Source organism: Tyto alba, unplaced genomic scaffold (assembly GCF_018691265.1).
Source record: "Tyto alba isolate M040663 unplaced genomic scaffold, T.alba_DEE_v4.0 Super-Scaffold_14, whole genome shotgun sequence".
In the NCBI taxonomy this organism is placed as follows: domain Eukaryota; kingdom Metazoa; phylum Chordata; class Aves; order Strigiformes; family Tytonidae; genus Tyto; species Tyto alba.
In genome coordinates, this window is record NW_024881276.1 from 2,010,449 (window position 1) to 2,027,802 (window position 17,354).

A 17,354-nucleotide genomic window follows, 5' to 3' on the forward strand; every position below is an offset into this window, starting at 1 on the left:
GAGAAAGAGAAAGAGAAAGAGAAAGAGAAAGAGAAAGAGAAAGAGAAAGAGAAAGAGAAAGAGAAAGAGAAAGAGAAAGAGAAAGAGAAAGAGAAAGAGAAAGAGAAAGAGAAAGAGAAAGAGGAAAAAAGGAAGAGGGAGAGGGAGAGGGAGAGGGAGAGGGAGAGGGAGAGGGAGAGGGAGAGGGAGAGGGAGAGGAAGAGGAAGGGGAAGGGGAAGGGGAAGGGGAAGGGGAAGGGGAAGAGGGAAAAAGAAGGGGGAAAAAGAAGGGGGAAAAAGAAGGGGGGAAAAGAAGGGGGGAAAAGAAGGGGGGAAAAGAAGGGGGGAAAAGAAGGGGGGAAAAGAAGGGGGGAAAAGAAGGGGGAAAAAGAAAAAGAAGGGGGAAAAAGAAAAAGAAGGGAGAAAAGGAAAAAGAGAAAAAGGAAAAGAGAAAAAGGAAAAGAGAAAAAGGAAAAGAGAAAAAGGAAAAGAGAAAAAGGAAAAGAGAAAATGGAAAGGAGAAAATGGAAAGGAGAAAATGGAAAAGAGAAAAAGGAAAAGAGAAAAGGGAAAAGAGAAAAGGGAAAAGAGAAAAAGGAAAAGAGAAAAAAAAGGAAAAGAGAAAAAGAAAGAGAAAAAAGGAGACTTTTGAATGATAATGGTGTTCTAAGGTTACGGGGACTCCAAATCAGACCCAAAACCACATCCTGCCCAGGAAGGATTCAGCTAGCCAGCTCCAGAGGGAAGCTCGATTCCCAGACAGGAGGGTAGATGAGGGCAAGCTTTTATTCCTGCCCAGTGAGGTACATCTCAGACTCTTCACCAGAGGATAGATGGTTTGTTCTGATAATCTGTCCCTAATTTTGTGCCAACTCCTACAGCAGTGTTTTGACTCCATGATTTTTCCATCCCAGCACAAATGAAAGCAGCAGGAATATATGCTCTCCCACAAATGCCAGGGAGAGCAGCAGCTACAATTTTAATTTTTACACCATCTTTTCCAATAAAGGCTATGAATTTTTTCTGTCCCTTTGCTACCGATTTTTTGGTAGGATATATGTGGAGGACTCTTCTCTGTCTATATTTAAAGACAGATCAATATAAGAATGGATGGGAAGTAAGAAACCATGCTGAGTAAGCTGATAACTAGTTTCTGTGACTTTCCTCATTGGAAAAATTCTCCCTTAAGATTAGCCTATTGCCATCACTTAGTATTATGTTTTGTATACCAGTGAATATTTCTTCTGTTTTCTCTGAAACATAATTTTCCATGTGCAAATAAATAGCCTCATTACTGGCAATAAGCAGAATCTGGACTGTGTGAGCGTTGACAGTAATAATAACAAACATCTTACTTCATTCGTAAAAATGTTTCCTGCAAGGAAACACTGGCTCAACCAGCCCACAACACTAGAAAAATCATCAGACTAAGCCACATAAAAGTTTTGGTGTCTAGCTAATTTCTGCTGGTTACATGCTATTAAAAATCACTCTGAGTTAAAGAAATTAAGCTTAGGGGATGTTTATTCATAATTTAAGCTAGTTAATAATAGAAAAGTAATATGTAGAGAAACAGACACTCTCCATTTCCATTACAGTAATAAAAATTGTGATTATAAGCCCATACTTCATGCTAGTAAGAAGCTAGAGCTTTTAAGTCCAGATCTTGCACTTTCAAGTATTTGTGTTTTAAGGAGAAATAGAGAAATGTAAATGTTATTCAAGATGTCCGATCATTAAAATGCCATTTGAAAGAACCTGGCAAGATCTTTCTTCGGGCTATCTACAAGACAGGATATGAAACTAAATGATAGCTTCTGCGATAAAAGAAGCCCTATAGAGGCTTTCACAGAATTTCTGATACTTGCTGGTATCACTTGTCTGCCATCTGATGTGCTATTGGTATCTCTTTTTTTCTTTTTTTTTTTTTTAATTAATAAAATTAATATTATTCTGCCTTTTCTCCTGACTAAATAAAATGTTTTATAAAATAGCTTTATAAAGGCCATTACTTTCATATTTGTTTCTGCTGGATCATTTAAGTATCATAAACACCTAACACTTCATTTTAACCCACAACACAAAACAAATATATTATTAAAGGAAAATATCGGTCAAGTGCACACCATAATTCATTCAAATTAATGAGCTTTGTCCTTTAATAATAAATGTTTAACATTCCTCCTTAGATATTTCTAATTAATGCAGCTCCAACATAGCTGCAAATATGCACTTAGTAATTACTAATAAGAGCCTTATTAGCTCAAGAAACTTTTCTAAATACCAATAAAACTTTATAATATTAACAGATATGATACAGAGCGGCAGATAGATTTCTTTTCAGAATAACCAGTGTATTATCCCATTCTCTATATATAGAAATACAAGCAAAAGGGGAGAAATCAGACATCTTACTGTATTGCAAAGAGGAAAGGATGAGATTTTATCCACACAATTTCTCCTTGACTATGCTGTACCACCAGAAGCTACCACTGTTTATTGAATCTCAGTGAATGGGGTGTAAAATAGTCACTTTAGTTATATACACAGGAAAGGGCTTTGCCAGAAAAAGAATGGAAATCAAAGAAGGCAAAAGACAAAACGCATTCTTAGCAGAAAGAACAAAGATGTTTGGAGCAGAAAAGTGTAAAAATTAAATTTTCTAAAATTTTTTTGGTTTAATTTTTTTTTCATGTTACCAGTCAAAAGAGGCTGCACATTTTGAAGATCAAAACTAGAAAGAGCCTATCTTGAAATACATTGTGCACTAATTTAGTACAGCAACATCAGCACGGAACTCTGTACATCAGCACTTTACACCAGATGTCCCTGTTGACCAACATGAAAACACAGCCCGTCTTACTTATGCTCCTCAGTGATCCTGGAGGGTCAGACAGTGGAGCTGAGATCAACAAAGGTAAACCTGGCACATTTCCTTTTCCTTTTTTAACATACACTTGTTTTAATTTCCTGTGCAGTGTAGGCTTCCAAGAACAAAATTAAATACTTCACTGTCTTCAACAAATCTATAAAATAGTATGGATTAGATTAAGTCAAAAATACCACAAGAAGCAGAATTTTTTTCTCCTGTGTCCTCTGGGACAAGGGAAGGGAACAGAAGATTGAAATGCGAAGAGGGAACTGGTCGGTATTTGAAAAAAAAAAAAAATTTGAAGAGAATATCTAGTTACTGAAGGAAAGGATGATTACATGAGGAAAATAAAAAAATTAAAAAAAAAAAAAAAAGTAAAATCCCACAGATTTCAAACAGAAAATGTAACTGAGAGATGTCCATCTAAAGAGAGTTAAAAGCAGTACACCAAAATTTCAAAGGTCAGAGTAGGATTGTGAAGTAAGAAAACATTCATACCTGTGGTAAGCATCAACAAAAGCAAAAAAGTAACCACTAGAAATTAAGGAGGAAAAATGGGCATCTTTTTTTACTAGAAACATATTTGTATTTTATGAATATGTAATGTATAATGTTTCAAAAGAAGCAACGCTTAAAATAAATGCCTGAAGAAACAAAGTTCAACAGCTTAACATGTCTTCTGAAGAACAGCACATCCTGAGACAGTGAGACTTCTCCACCAACAAGGACTAGGACGTGACATACATTGACCTCCTAGAAATTTGATGCCAATAGAATTATGAAGATAAGAGTCAAACAGCTGCCTCAAAGCTGAATTTATCCTGTGTCTTAACAGTGGTGCAAGTTTGGAGAAGATGACAGTCTACAGCAAATGCACTTCATTTTCCAACTGAAACCTCTTATTTCATCAGCTTTTCCCATCATCTGTATCTCCAGGAGACAGAAGCTCTTGCAGCCTGTTCTGCATGCTCCCTGGGGACTAAGGTAGCAAAGGGCAAGGGGAGAAGGGGAAGGAAGGATTAAAAGATGAGGACAGTGGGGTTGAGGAGGTAGTGGGCACAAGATCTACAATTCATGTTTGGGGAAAAGGACTATGCAGGAGGAGCAGAGGCATACCTTCAGGTTGCTCTTGTGAGTTGTAGCAGATAAAAAGAAACAAGTAAGCTTCCTCTTTTTCCATTGTTATAAGAAAACATGTGAAAATACAGCTCTCAAATTTCTTTGGGTGTGCACGCTGTCTGTGGTTGAACCTGTATTGCCAATGCTAATGAATAAAATACAGGAAAGTAATAAAGACCGATAAAAGATGGGGAGCAGCAACACTGAAAATGAAAATCCATGAGAGATCTCTCCTGCAGCAACACCAATTGATTTCTCTAACAGTGATAACTGCTAATGGAATAGAGAGTGCAATGTGTTGAGAAAGCAGAACTTCAGGCACTAAAGTTATAAATACTGAACATAAGGTAAGGCACTATTATATATTCTAACAACATTAATATAGAAGTCTTGCAAGAGATCCATGAGGGAACCAAACAGTCAAGTTTGGTTTCTATGATTGTTATCTCCAGTTTATATATTTATAGCTTTAAATTTACTCTGGTTGTAGCATTTGTCATTCCTACAGATGTTATGGAGAAAACAGCTAACATCATGATGCATTAGGTGACTTTCCACATTTTAAAATTCAAAAAAGCTTACTTATAAGTATCTATTAACTTATAAGTATCTATTAACTTATAAGTATCTATTCGACTATGAGGAAGTAAGGTAGGACCACCAGGAGGCCTGCATAAATGAACAAGTTGCTCCTGGACAAGCTCAAACACAAAAAGGAGGCCTACAGAGGGTGGAAGCAAGGACGGGTAGCCTGGGAGGAATACAGAGAAACTATCCGAGTAGCCAAGGATCAGGTTAGGAAAGCCAAAGCCCTCATAGAATTAAATCTGGCCGGGAACATCAAGAGCAACAAAAAAAGCTTCTACTGGTACGTTGGTGACCAAAGGAAGATGAGGGAAAATGTGGGCCCTCTCCGGAAGGAAGCGGGAGACTTGGTTACATGGGATTTGGAGAAGGCTGAGGTAGTCAATGACTTTTTTGCTTGTCTCCACTGGCAAGTGCTCCAGCCACAACACCCAAGGCACAGAAGGCAAAGGCAGGGACTGGCAGAATGAAGAACCACCCACTGCAGGAGAAGATCAGCTCCACAACCATCTAAGGAACCTGAAGGTGCACAAGTCCGTGGGACCTGAGGAGATGCATCTGCCGGGGGACCTGGCGGATGAAGTGGCTGAGCCACTATCCATCATGTTTGAGAAGTCACAGCAGTCTGGTGAAGTTCCTGCTGGCTGGAAAAAGGGAAACATAACCTCCACTTTTAAAAAGGGAAAAAAGGAAGAGCTGGGGAACTACGGGCCAGTCAGGCTCACCTCTGTGCTCAGAAAGATCATGGAGTGGATCCTCCTGGAGATTATTCTAGGGCACATGGAAAATAAGGTTGTAATTGATGAGAGCAAACATGACTTCACTAGGGGCAAATCATGCCTGACAAATTTGGTGGTCTTCTACAACAGCATTACAGCATTGGTGGATAAGGGAAGAGCAATTAATGTCATCTTCCTGGACTTGTGCAAAAGCATCTGACACTGTCCCACATGACATCCTTGTCTCTAAATTGGAGAGACATGGATTTGATGGATGGACCGCTGGGAGGATAAAGAGTTGGCTGGATGGTCTCGCTCAAAGAGTTGCAGTCAGTGGCTCCGTGTCCGAGTGGAGACCAGTGATGAGTGGCGTTCCTCAGGGGTCAGTTTTGGGACTGGCGCTTTTTAACATCTTTGTTGGCGAGATGGACGGTGGAACTGAGCGCACCCTCGGCGAGTCTGCTGACAACACCGAGCTGTGTGGTGCAGTCAACACACTGGAGGGCAGGGGTGGCATCCAGAGGGGCCTTGGCAGGCTGGAGAGGTGGGACCGTGAAAACCTCGTGAAGTTCAACAAGGCCAAGAACAAGGTCCTGCACGTGGGTCGGGGCAATCCCAAGCACAAATCCAGGCTGGGTGGTGAGTGGGTGGAGAGCAGCCCCGTGGAGAAGGACTGGGGGTACTAGTGGATGGAAAACTGACTGTGAGCCAGCAATGTGACCTCGCAGCCCAGAACCCACCCGTGCCCTGGGCTGCAGCAAGAGAAGTGTGAGGGTAGATGTGTGGGATCTAGATGATATTTACAGTCTCTTCCAACCAAAACCATTTCATGATTCTATGATACATTTCTACCTTTGAATTTGCAGAAATAGGCTTTCTGCCAACAAGAGAAAATTTTCCTTGATCTTTTCACAGAAAAAAATAAGCTAATGAGTTGTTTTAAAGCTTTTTCTTAGAAACAACAGGAAAATGCATGCTTTCCTAGGCCTTGATTTTCATTTTCAAGCCTTTATTTCCTTCTACACATGAGTTGTTCCAAAGCAGCTTTCTAGGATGCAAATACAAAACCACCCTTTAGATACATTAAAAACCTGGTGTTTTTGTAATTGCTAAAGGGTTGCATAGTTGGGGTTTTTTGAAAATAAAAGCTGCATTTAAAAGTATTAACATTATTTTGGGGCTGTGTCGCATGCCTACATATATTTATAGTAAAATCTAGTCCAATCCCCCTCCACACTTAACATTATATCTCTTTGCTCATTTATGAAGTACATAGAGGCATTTTTAGGTTCATAAATAAATGTCTAAAGCATCTGTCATGTTCTGTGCACCCGTTATTGATATCTGATTAGGTGATGTTCAGCTATCTTACCATTTCAATGGGTAACAGGGTGAAAAGCTTAAAATATTCAAGGGATGTGGAAGAAAAAATAGCAAACTGGACATATTTACTATGGAGCACCTTGTAGTCCATTTGATTCATTTCTCTGTTTCACAGTAGTGTAAATCAAGTGTGAATCAGCTTGGAGAACATCCACAGTGTGGATGCTCACATGAATAAAAGCAAAAAAAAAAAAAAAAAAGATCCCCTGCATATCTGTTCTTTATTTCAAGATAATCAGGCAGTGTTTTCAGTCCAAAGAAGTCAGCTAGAGCCCTGTGTTGTTTCTGACATGTTTTCCATCTTTAGTGCTGATGCAACACGTTTTCATTGCACTGGGTACCTCAAGGCTTTGGAATGATGTTGGAATAGATGCTTGAAGTTCCCTGTCCCTCGACTTCATGTTAACTCAGATTCCATTTCCTCTTTAAATAATACAGTAAAAGAATTCCTAAATGTCACTTATTAAAAAGTGTTCCCAGTTTAACCTTTTAAAAGTACACTAAAATCATAGTTTGAGGTGTCCTAAGAAGGGAATAACCAAAGCTTTTTTTTTTCTTTCATCTTATCTTAAAAAATAATTAACTTAAAACCAGACTTTCTGTACCCTTTATAACCCTGTCTTATTTTCACTCTCACAGCCAAAATATAATGCTGTTAAAATATTAAAACACTAATAGGTCCTAATAGAAAAACAGACAAGATCGCTGTAATGTTAATATAGCTTGCCAAAATCAGTTACAATTCAGAACAATTTCCTCACACATATTTTATTCATGCCCTTAGCAACACTGATGGTACAGCAAGGATGCATATATACATTTTTAAATTATATTAAAAGCCAAGAATGAAACCCTTCCTTGTGCTCCAGTTACAATGTAGGGGAAAAATAAAATCAAAGTACAAAACTGGCTTACCTCCAGTATGATCAGCACATAGACACCTACTAAGATGATGGACGCAATTGTTACTTGTGCCTCTATACTTGCATGAAGGTATTGATGCTTCATGGAGAGAGGAACACTTCCAGGCTCCTGTAGGAAAGCTTGAATGTTTATGAAGATGGTGCCTCTGGTGAAAGAAAGAAAAGTTTTGCTTATTTGTGGAATTAAATACCATTAGTTCTATTTACGCATTAATTTTATATTGAGTACCAATAAATATATGTATTTGTGTTATATTTTTACAATTGCAAGCAACTTTTCAAACATTTTCACTCTATCCCTCTAAATAGCATTGTTTGGAAAGTAGCCAGAGTACAAACCAGTCTTGTAAATCCATTTAAAAAGCAACAAGAAGTCATCCTTTCCTGCCCCTTTGAAACAGTGATAGATTACTTTTAAAACATTAACTATTCCTTCATAGTTAAGTCTATGCAAACTACTACTCCAGTGGATCATTTCTCAGTCTCTTAACCAACCTGTTTGATATCTGAAAGGTTCTGGTTGTGATGATTTGATGATTTCTTCTTGAACTTAAGGGTAGAGACCAGTTGTAGACCACCTGCAAGAGAATCACGTTTGGTGATATTAATGAAAGTCAGTGAAAATTATATGTCTCTGATCTAGGGGTTTATTCATCTTTGTTCTCCCTCCTGTCCATTTAGGAGAATCTTTTGTGGACACAGTATGCCACACACCAGCCTAAATTAGTTCCACCTGATAACATGCTAAAAGCAGTCAGGTTGGAGCAAATTCATCCTCATTCTCTCGCTCAATCAATGAAGTGAAAGCACCAGGAGGTGCTCCAGAGAGGGGACACCAAATCACACCGTGCATTGACTACAAGGAGGCACCTAGGGCAGCTAGGCTCAGAGACAACAATACAGTTCACTCCCAAAGACTGCCTGGGAAGAAAACTAGCATGCATGAGGTACAGATGATGAAAGGCCCGGGAGCAACTTCATACCCCTCAGACATTATGAAGAGGACATGGTAGAATTTCAGTAAACAAAAGTCCTGTTTGCTGATCTTCTAGCGAAAAGAAATAATATCTCTTCAGAAAACTTTCTGAAACTTTGCCCATTACTACACACTGATATTCATGCAAGTTTAGCCAAATATACTCTTTGAATATAGTTACAGATATTGTCTCTTTTTTAAAGAGGAACTTTAAAAAAACCCTTCAAATTTGGTTAATTGAATTGTAGCCTAAATCCTAAACCTGTCCGACCCGGTATGTTACAAAGTGCAGAAAATCACCAGCTTAATCAGCCAGCTTGGAACATCTGACACAGAGAAATGCCCGAGGAGCATGCATGGAGGGAAGGTTAATTTGGCCACCTACTCCTTTGGTCATGTCAGGACCACGGCTGGCGTGCGGCTGCTTGGGGACCATTGCCAGCAGCCCCCTCATCGCAGGGGTGGGCACTTTGACTGAGTAATTCACATTATGGTATTGTTCGCCACGCTGAGGTAGTGGGACTAATGTTTGTCTGCAGACTGTGAGATTGGGAATAAGCGGGAGTAGTGATGGCATTGTTCAGCTGTGCTGTCACTGGTAGAGGCAGACCATTCTGTCACGTATACAGAACGAGAGGCAGCTGTTTGTATGTCAATGCTGTTTATTAAATGGTGAAGCTTATTTTTATTTTTCAGTGATATACAATGACAGGCTGTAAAAGATCCTCCCTCACCGAGTTCTCTGGGAGAAAGCAGCAAGAACTTGTTACAAACATCAAAAATGAGAAAGCCTTAAGAGAAATAAAGCCAATAAATGTGACACGTTTGAGAAAATAATTTGCAACAAAATGTGAAAATGTATTTCAGTGAGTGCAAAAAGGCACTTTGCACTTGTTTCTTCCTTCTAAGACAACTTTTGAAACATTGCCCATTTGAAACACAAGAACTTCCCTGCTAAGTGTCAGTCAAGGGGCATAAGTTTTACAAAACTTTAAGATAGGAAGCTAAAGGAAGTCTTATAATGACAGAGGAAAATGTAACTTTACTCTTATTAGGTTAAGTTTTCTAAGGCTGATGTTGACACACTTCACAGCAGGGAAAAGCATGACCACTTAATCCACACAATGGTGATGGAAAGAAGTGATAAAGCACATCTCAGAAAAAGTGAAAAAAAAAAAAATAAAGACTATTACCTGCTGCTGGCGTCTCCTCCTTGGTCCAGCATCTTCAGTCTGGCTGATTTGTACTACAATGTATTCCTCCGTTTGTTGACCAACTACATCTGCTACAAACGGGCCTCCTATGTCTAACTTCAACAGAGCAGAATCGTGAAAATCAGTCAGATTCATAGCTGTCAATAAAGCTGTTAAGGTATAAATTTCCAGTAGAAATTAATACAGGCGGTACAAATTCCAGAAAAAAAAAAAAAAATAGATTAGTCAACTTACCATGAAAAGCACATTCTTCAGCTACAATTATTATGAAACTATGAAAAGAGCAAAATAGATGTCTGCTTCCTCACCAAGTAGCACTGTTCTGGACATGTTTCCTAAGGAAACAGTAGTCATGGGTTCGGAACAACCACATCCATCCTTTCATAGTGACTTTTGAGATCACCAGGGCTTTCAGATGACACTGTAGATACACCAAAGCTCCAAAATAACATATAGAAATCCACAGAGAGACAGATAAGTAAGGCTCTTTAAGTGTTTGTTCTAGACAAAAAGATGCATCATTAGCTCAGCAATTTAAACATTACGGAATTTTTACTGGGGAAAACACTGTAGAAGCTCCAACCACAAGGAAAACTAAATGAGAATCAACATGCTATTTGTGCCAGAGGATTTGCTTTTTGGTCAAAATTTTACTCTCAATTTTTCAAACATTTGAAAGACATATTTTCAAGCTCCTCTCAGTATGGTACTCACGGACTCTTTCTTCTCCAGCTCTCTCATCTGAATTTTCTTTCTTTCTCTCTTGGATATCTAGCATGAGGTGTGGTCAAACTACATTCCTAGTCTAACATAATTGAGAAATCAGCCAACCATGATCCACAAATCAATTGGAAGTCTGGCTCTATTAGTCCCGATACACCTAGGACTATTTAAACTTAGTATTGTTTATTTCTGGCATGGTTGAGAAAGAAGCATCCCTGGGGATTTGGGCAAGAGGGAAAGCCTGAACTTTTAAACCCTTCACAGTCTGTTACTATAATAGAGTGATACAGTAATTGTTTTGCTCCTATCTGGGATCGGATAAAAAGCTAAGACATCACCACCGACAAAAAAAAGTCCTAAGGAAAAAGAAGAGACTTGATTTTACACATATGTGTTCTGTTGAAATCATGCGACTTAATCACATGCTTGAGAATGCTAACAGTTTTAACATCTGACATTTAACTGAGCATACTACAAAGAGCGAATCTGTTGCAAAAAAAAAAAAAAAAAAAAAAATGTACACGATCATATATCTACCAAAAAGATTTTCTCAGAAAGATGTTTTGCTGCCTGCAGAACTCAGAGAGATTTTTAACACAAGAATCAAAAACACAGCATGGTTAGTGGGACCTCAGAACCGTGTTGTGCCCTGTTTCCTACTGAGCCCCAGTAAGACTACCCATGGTAGACCAGTCTCTAATGGGAAAAGCATTGTGACATTATGCAAGGGCCCTTCATCTTTAAAAGAGTTGTTGCAGCTGCCCACATTCCCAGCAGAAGAGCTGGATCTAGAAAAGGGACGTCTCTCACACTAACCCAAAAAAGACCTTAGCTGATGCAGCAGCAGGTGAGCGGCCAATGCGTTGCAAAGCAGTACCAATGCCACCCTGCCCTGCCCGGCGAGCAGAGCAATCGCCATCTGTGTCCCTCACATGCTGATCATTAAGAATGATCCTCTCAAGCATCTATTTGCTTGAAGGAATCACCCAGGAAAGGGTGAAGAAATTAACCCCAGGTGCGACAAATCAGGAGACAACTCCAGTCAGGAGAATTTACACACACAGTTCTTAGCAAGCATAAATACAAATTATAACAGTTCTCTTCTAGTTCTGAAGGTTTTAAGTATGATTTGGCATCACAGTTCTTCTGTGTCCTAATTAATACATAATATTAGTCTCAACTGGAACTAAAGCTTTACTTTTAACTAGAGACATTAATTATACCTTCTCAAAGGCCTGCTGACCTAAAGTCATTAACCCAATGACTTGGGACACTGCTCGACAGTCTGCCTTTTATTAGGAATGTAGCCAGTAATTTATGTCTTGAAAAGCTTCAGGTGCATATAATTATGGTAGCTTCCTTTTAAGCAATACTTTTAAAATAAATCCTGTAATTAGCCAGATGACACATTCAGGAGCTATTATAAAGGATGCTTAAAATTAAAGGGGGGAAAAAAATGAAACCTTATTTTCAAGAGGAGTGGTTCCTTCCTTCTTTTCCTATAAAGATAGTTAAGATTTTTTTTTTCCACTCCTTTCTGTGAATTTATAAAACCATCAGAAATAGCCCTAGCAAAACAGATTATCCTTTGATTGCAACTGGAACTGAACATCATTCACCAGTCTGCACCGAGGCCCTGAAATCCCATCAGAGTTATCTTCCTCCAAAAAATATTTAGAGACTCTGTCATAATTCCATTGTTAGACTGCAGCAGATCACAACCTTTATGAAAGGTGGAATCAAAATAAACCAGCAGAAAACTTCAGCCATGCTTATATGAATCAAAATGTGATTTTTTTTTTATCAAGCTGCTCTTCAGAATATTTTTGCCCTGCCTTATCTTGTTTTCTTATTTTCTTTAAATTGCCAGAGTGTGATTTCCCCTATACTTTAATCATTCCGATGTGACTAACTTTTGGGAAAACTATCTTTTTACTTTTAGTATCCTCTTTTATTCTGCAACTTAACCATGCTGGGTCTCTGTCTTTTCTGAACTTCTTTTGTAACGTATCCCCCAGTGTATGCTTTTAAAGCAAAAATTTTCCCTGACAAGATTTACAGCCAGAGCTGTTACTTTTTATTTCATGTCAGCTAAGCTGCCTCATTTTTATGTAGTTCCATTCTTGAAATTATATTACTGCTGTGAATTATCCTGTCAAGGGAATTGGGTTTGTGTATGCTTTGTGCACCATTACGCGGTGGCTGTCTGTATTTACATCTGGCACCAGCTTGGGTCCGATGCTCAGAGCTAAACCAAGACCTGCGTTGTCTGATCTCAGTTTTCTGACTAGATGGTCCTAGAAGCTATTGAAGGATGTGCAAGGGTCACCTCATGACACTTTACTTTTTTTGCAGCTTATGTAAACAACATGATGGAATGGGATGCAGTGGCTCAATGTTAAAATTGGTATTCATTCACCGCAGTTTATACTTCTGTACTGTGGACATCTGCACGTGAGTTGGTTACTCCCGTAAAATCAGTGAAAAGAGGGTTAAGATGGAATTTATTGCTTCATTTTAGACCACCGCACAAAGATGGAAGGAATGGCTCATGAGGAGCATCAATTCTCTCTATTAACTATAAAAACAGAGCCTAGAACAACTAACTCAGGTGTAGCTGAGATGAGTCACTCCCTAAATACCGAGTCCCTGCCCTACCTTTCCTCATGCCATTAATTCAGTATGTACAGCACCAGATGAAAAGCCATGATTGACAGAGAATCTCTGTTATATTTGCATGCAGATGGCTGACTTTATACTCTCCTTAACACCTAGTTCTATCACCTACTCTGCCTCCTCTAAAACATACATTGAGAATACTATGTCTACTGATTATTTTTCACCAAGTTTCATTATGTACTATTGATCCTGATATGACTGGGCCACTCATGCTAGTTTCTCTAGGATTTTAAAGAAGGCATTTTGCCTGGGACTTAGCATCTATTTTTACATGTTGTCCTTAACTGGGGTTATTTCTGCATCACTCTTTGCAGCTTTCTCTTCTGACGACCTATGCCCGTTTGTAGCTTATGAGGTTGTTTTTACATCGCCCCTTCACAATAAACTAATTTGAACCACATGTTTTTCTATGCCTATTGGTTTCCCCATCTAAAGAATGCTCCATAGCTTCTTTTTTTCTTTTCTTTTTTTTTTTTTTTTTTGTGGAGTATCAGCAATCTGGTTCCATTTTCACCTACATTGGACCCATTCTTTCTCTCTGCGCACCATCATATTTAGTTTTGTGAGTCCTTCATAAACTCTCTTTTCTGCAGAATTTTCTCAATGATGCCTTGAGATTCTGCTTCTTTGCCTGTCTCTGCACATGGTCCTGGTCTTCATCCATCTACTTAACTGCTTGAACATTGCCTGCAGGCCAACATGCTTAGTATGTTTCCAACAGCTTCAACAAACATAAATGATTTTTAAATGTGTTCTGCAAGGAAAAAATGATAGAGGAGTGTCTGGCAGTAGAGAACTAGAGCTACAAAATGAAAAAAAAATAAAAAAAAAAATCAAATGAGAAAAATAACTAAAAGGATTACAGAGTTTGTTTCATTTGTTAAGATCATTTTTGCTCCCTTGGAGAAGAAGCCATTTTTAGGACCTCCATGGAAACTGAAAAGTCTGCTAAAATGTGACTATCTTCTTTGTCTCTCAGTCTTTCTATATACACCTCTGGTTTAGGGACTGGGAAAGGTGATTTTTCATGTCATTAATGGTCACGGCATGATTACAAGTTTTCCTAGTGACCTCTTCTTGCTCCATGATTAACACAGTCGCACCAATCATTCAAACTCATGCAACTTCACCAAGGAATTTGATATTAAGGTCAGGACATTTACCCATCTTATGTCTACTTGGTCTAGAGCCTCCCCATCAACTTCCATACCTGGAATTATTCTAACTAGTTCCACTGATTCCAAATGAAATGAGAATTCTAGGCTATGATGTAAATTTCAACAGATTATTGTTATTGAGGTAGATCTACTTTCTGATTCTGAAATCTTAATCCTGGACTGGATGTGATGAAATCTCTCAGAGCTACCAAAGAGGGAAGTAAATCCGTGAAAACGGCCACTGATTAATCAATTTGATATCTCTGGTTTTATCTGATTTAGACTGACTGGAGACCCATTCAGCCATGACTTGAGATGATGTATTTTCATTAAGTTTTGTCTGGCATGCAAAGAGCAAGTGAGTAAAGAACCCTTCACACTGTGTGCTGTGCAAATATATACCCTGCAAAATGTGAGCCCCTGCTCCAAAAATTTTACTGAGGAGATATCAAATATTTAAAGCAAACAATCAGATCAGGACTGAAAGGCTTTAAAATATATTTATAAAAATGCAAAATCCTTGGCCAGGCACAGAAAGAACTCACAATCCACTTCCCTGTTATTATCAGATTTCAAGTCCAAGAGAAGGAAGTTCTGATAATCAGTCTGCAAATGGAAAATTAAATTGATTCACCTAGACTGCTCTAACTTTCTCTCACCTGTAAGAGGAACCGGCACAAGTACAGAGGTTGAGAGGGAAGGAAACAACACTGTTACCGAAACACTTGTCAGGGATAGAGGAAAGACAGAAATTCACAGCTCAACAAAGTAGGTGTGAGACACATTGCACAAATATGCACTGGAAGAAGATTTACCTTTTCTTGTAAAAAGAAAATATTTCTACTATTGAGAAGTGTAGAAATAGCAATAATTGTATCAGGTATGGAGAAAGAAAAGGTGGCACTGTATCAGGGAGACAGACACTTCTTCAAATGACAGTGAGGTAGCGTACAGTTTGATTGCATAATTCCTTAACAGCATCCATGAATCCCTATTCATTTTTAATTTCATAAAGCCTAATTCAATTCAGAAAGTTAGTGCACAGTTCTGCTTCAGCTGTCTGTTCCCCATTTCTAGGGAAAAATTAAAAGTTTTGCTTAGATCAGGGCAGAATTTATTAGAAACAAAGGAATGCGCCCAGAGTATATTTAACATTTCAGAAGATTTCTCAAGTCTGAAAACCTATGTAAGCTGTGAAGAAGAACAAGAATATTTCTCATTTGCTCTTTGGTCAACCAGCCAACAGGGAGAAGTTGCCTGAAGATTTGAATGGCCAAACTGTTACAGAAAGTTAAAATGTTCATGTCTTAGAATAGGTACATATAACTAAATGAAGAAATGCTGGAATTTATTCAGATTCTATATCTCTTCTTCTATTTTTATAGTCCACTTTCCAATGTCACACCGTATTATTAATTACTGATGCTCCCCACTTAACATACAGTCTTTGAGCAAAGGATCTGAAAATGCTTCACACATCAATACGGGTATTGAATCTTGCTTCCTGAAGAAACGGGTCCTCTAGACAGGCTTCAGTATAAACTTACTTCTTTCTGGTATTAGAGATCTTACTGTTAGAATTTATAAGCTAGTAAATCCCAAATGTTGTCAAAAAAAAAACAGTATTACTACTATTCTGAAAAAATATACTAAATCCATTGAATTTGTATTTGGTCCAATAGGGAAATCATTATTTTAAAAAAAAAAAAAAATAATAAAAAAACAACAAAACCACCCACAATCTTACAGACTCAGAAAGCTTCTACTAATTCACAGGAGGCAAGATGTTGTTTTCAGAAACTGCAGCCAACGCACCTCACTGCTACATGCCATGTTTGTACCCATGGGGATGGGCAAAGCAAAGGGACATACAAGTGCGCTAATAAAAAAAAATAAGATAATGGGAAGATAATGGGAAGAAAAACAGCTAGAGTAAATCCAAACATGAGATGAAGTTATGGAAACATAAATAAATGGGAACCAGAGCAAGTGGAAAATTGCTACAGAGATGCCATATGAAAAGCAGGTCACTCCCAGCCTGAGACCTAATGGCATGACAGAAAATCTACAAATATCTAAGTGACATCAGGATGACAAAGGATATAAAGTCCAAAGGGGATCACTATTTGTTTTTTAAAAATATTTCAAACTTTGTTTTGAAATTTTTAGTGCATGCAGACACATTGTATGCACGAGCACACATCCATAACACACACATCAATGTGCATGGACATTTCTGGAAAGAAACAGAAACAAGAGGAAGGAACTTAAAAAAAAAATAGACATAAAGTGGTTAGTACCCAGTCAACATTTCTTAAGTGCTTTTGAGGCATAAGCAGGAGGTAATGAGTTTTCATTTGCAAAATTTGGCAACATATGAGCCAAGAGAGTCTTATTTTCTACCCTAAGCCTCTAAGGGCTTTGTGACAAGGACTACCACAGCACACCTGCCAGCCTACCATGAAGTTCCTGTAGACATTCAGCGAGTAGCACCTAACCTCTACTGGGAATACCCCAGTCTGTCAGCCGGCATAAATCACATCTTCAACACTGCTGTGTAAACGGTTAACGTTATCCAAGCCTAGCAACTATGCAACAAAGTGGAGGATGACCACATGAGCTTACTTCTGTGTAAATGAAGACCAGCAGCAACGGTGAGATGGTATTCAGAATTGCTGGGGCCTTTTCCAACTCTCATTTAGAAATGCAATCCTCCTTGACCCTTCTGCTTGAATTACATCACCTTGAGAATGAAGCATGGCTTTTCTGGATTGCTTGCGCCTCACATATTTTTCCCCAACTCAGTGACCTCAGGTAGGGGACGGAACATTCCGTTTTCCACACACATTACACAAACTAAGAAGCTTCAGCTCCAGGTTTGTCAAGTAAGAAAGCAAAATAGAAAGCAGAATGCTATATTCTGACCGACAGCTATTTGGCTCAAAGCATCCTGACATGATAGGTAAAATGTGAAATATAGGAATACCTGTTTGGACTCAAATCCCAGGCCCACCAGCACATCCCT

The 17,354-nt window shown here is 38.6% G+C and overlaps 1 protein-coding gene across 1 annotated transcript in view; it reads right to left on the reverse strand.

The window, feature by feature from the left end:
- OCA2 (OCA2 melanosomal transmembrane protein) overlaps positions 1-17,354 on the reverse strand; it is a 213,380-nt gene that overhangs the window by 137,279 nt on the left and 58,747 nt on the right. The window contains exons 7-9 of the mRNA XM_032982477.2: positions 9,750-9,907; positions 8,076-8,158; positions 7,573-7,726 (exon numbers count right to left, since the gene is read on the reverse strand). Coding sequence (XP_032838368.1) covers positions 7,573-7,726; positions 8,076-8,158; positions 9,750-9,907 — 395 coding nt within the window. The remainder of the gene's footprint in view (positions 1-7,572; positions 7,727-8,075; positions 8,159-9,749; positions 9,908-17,354) is intronic.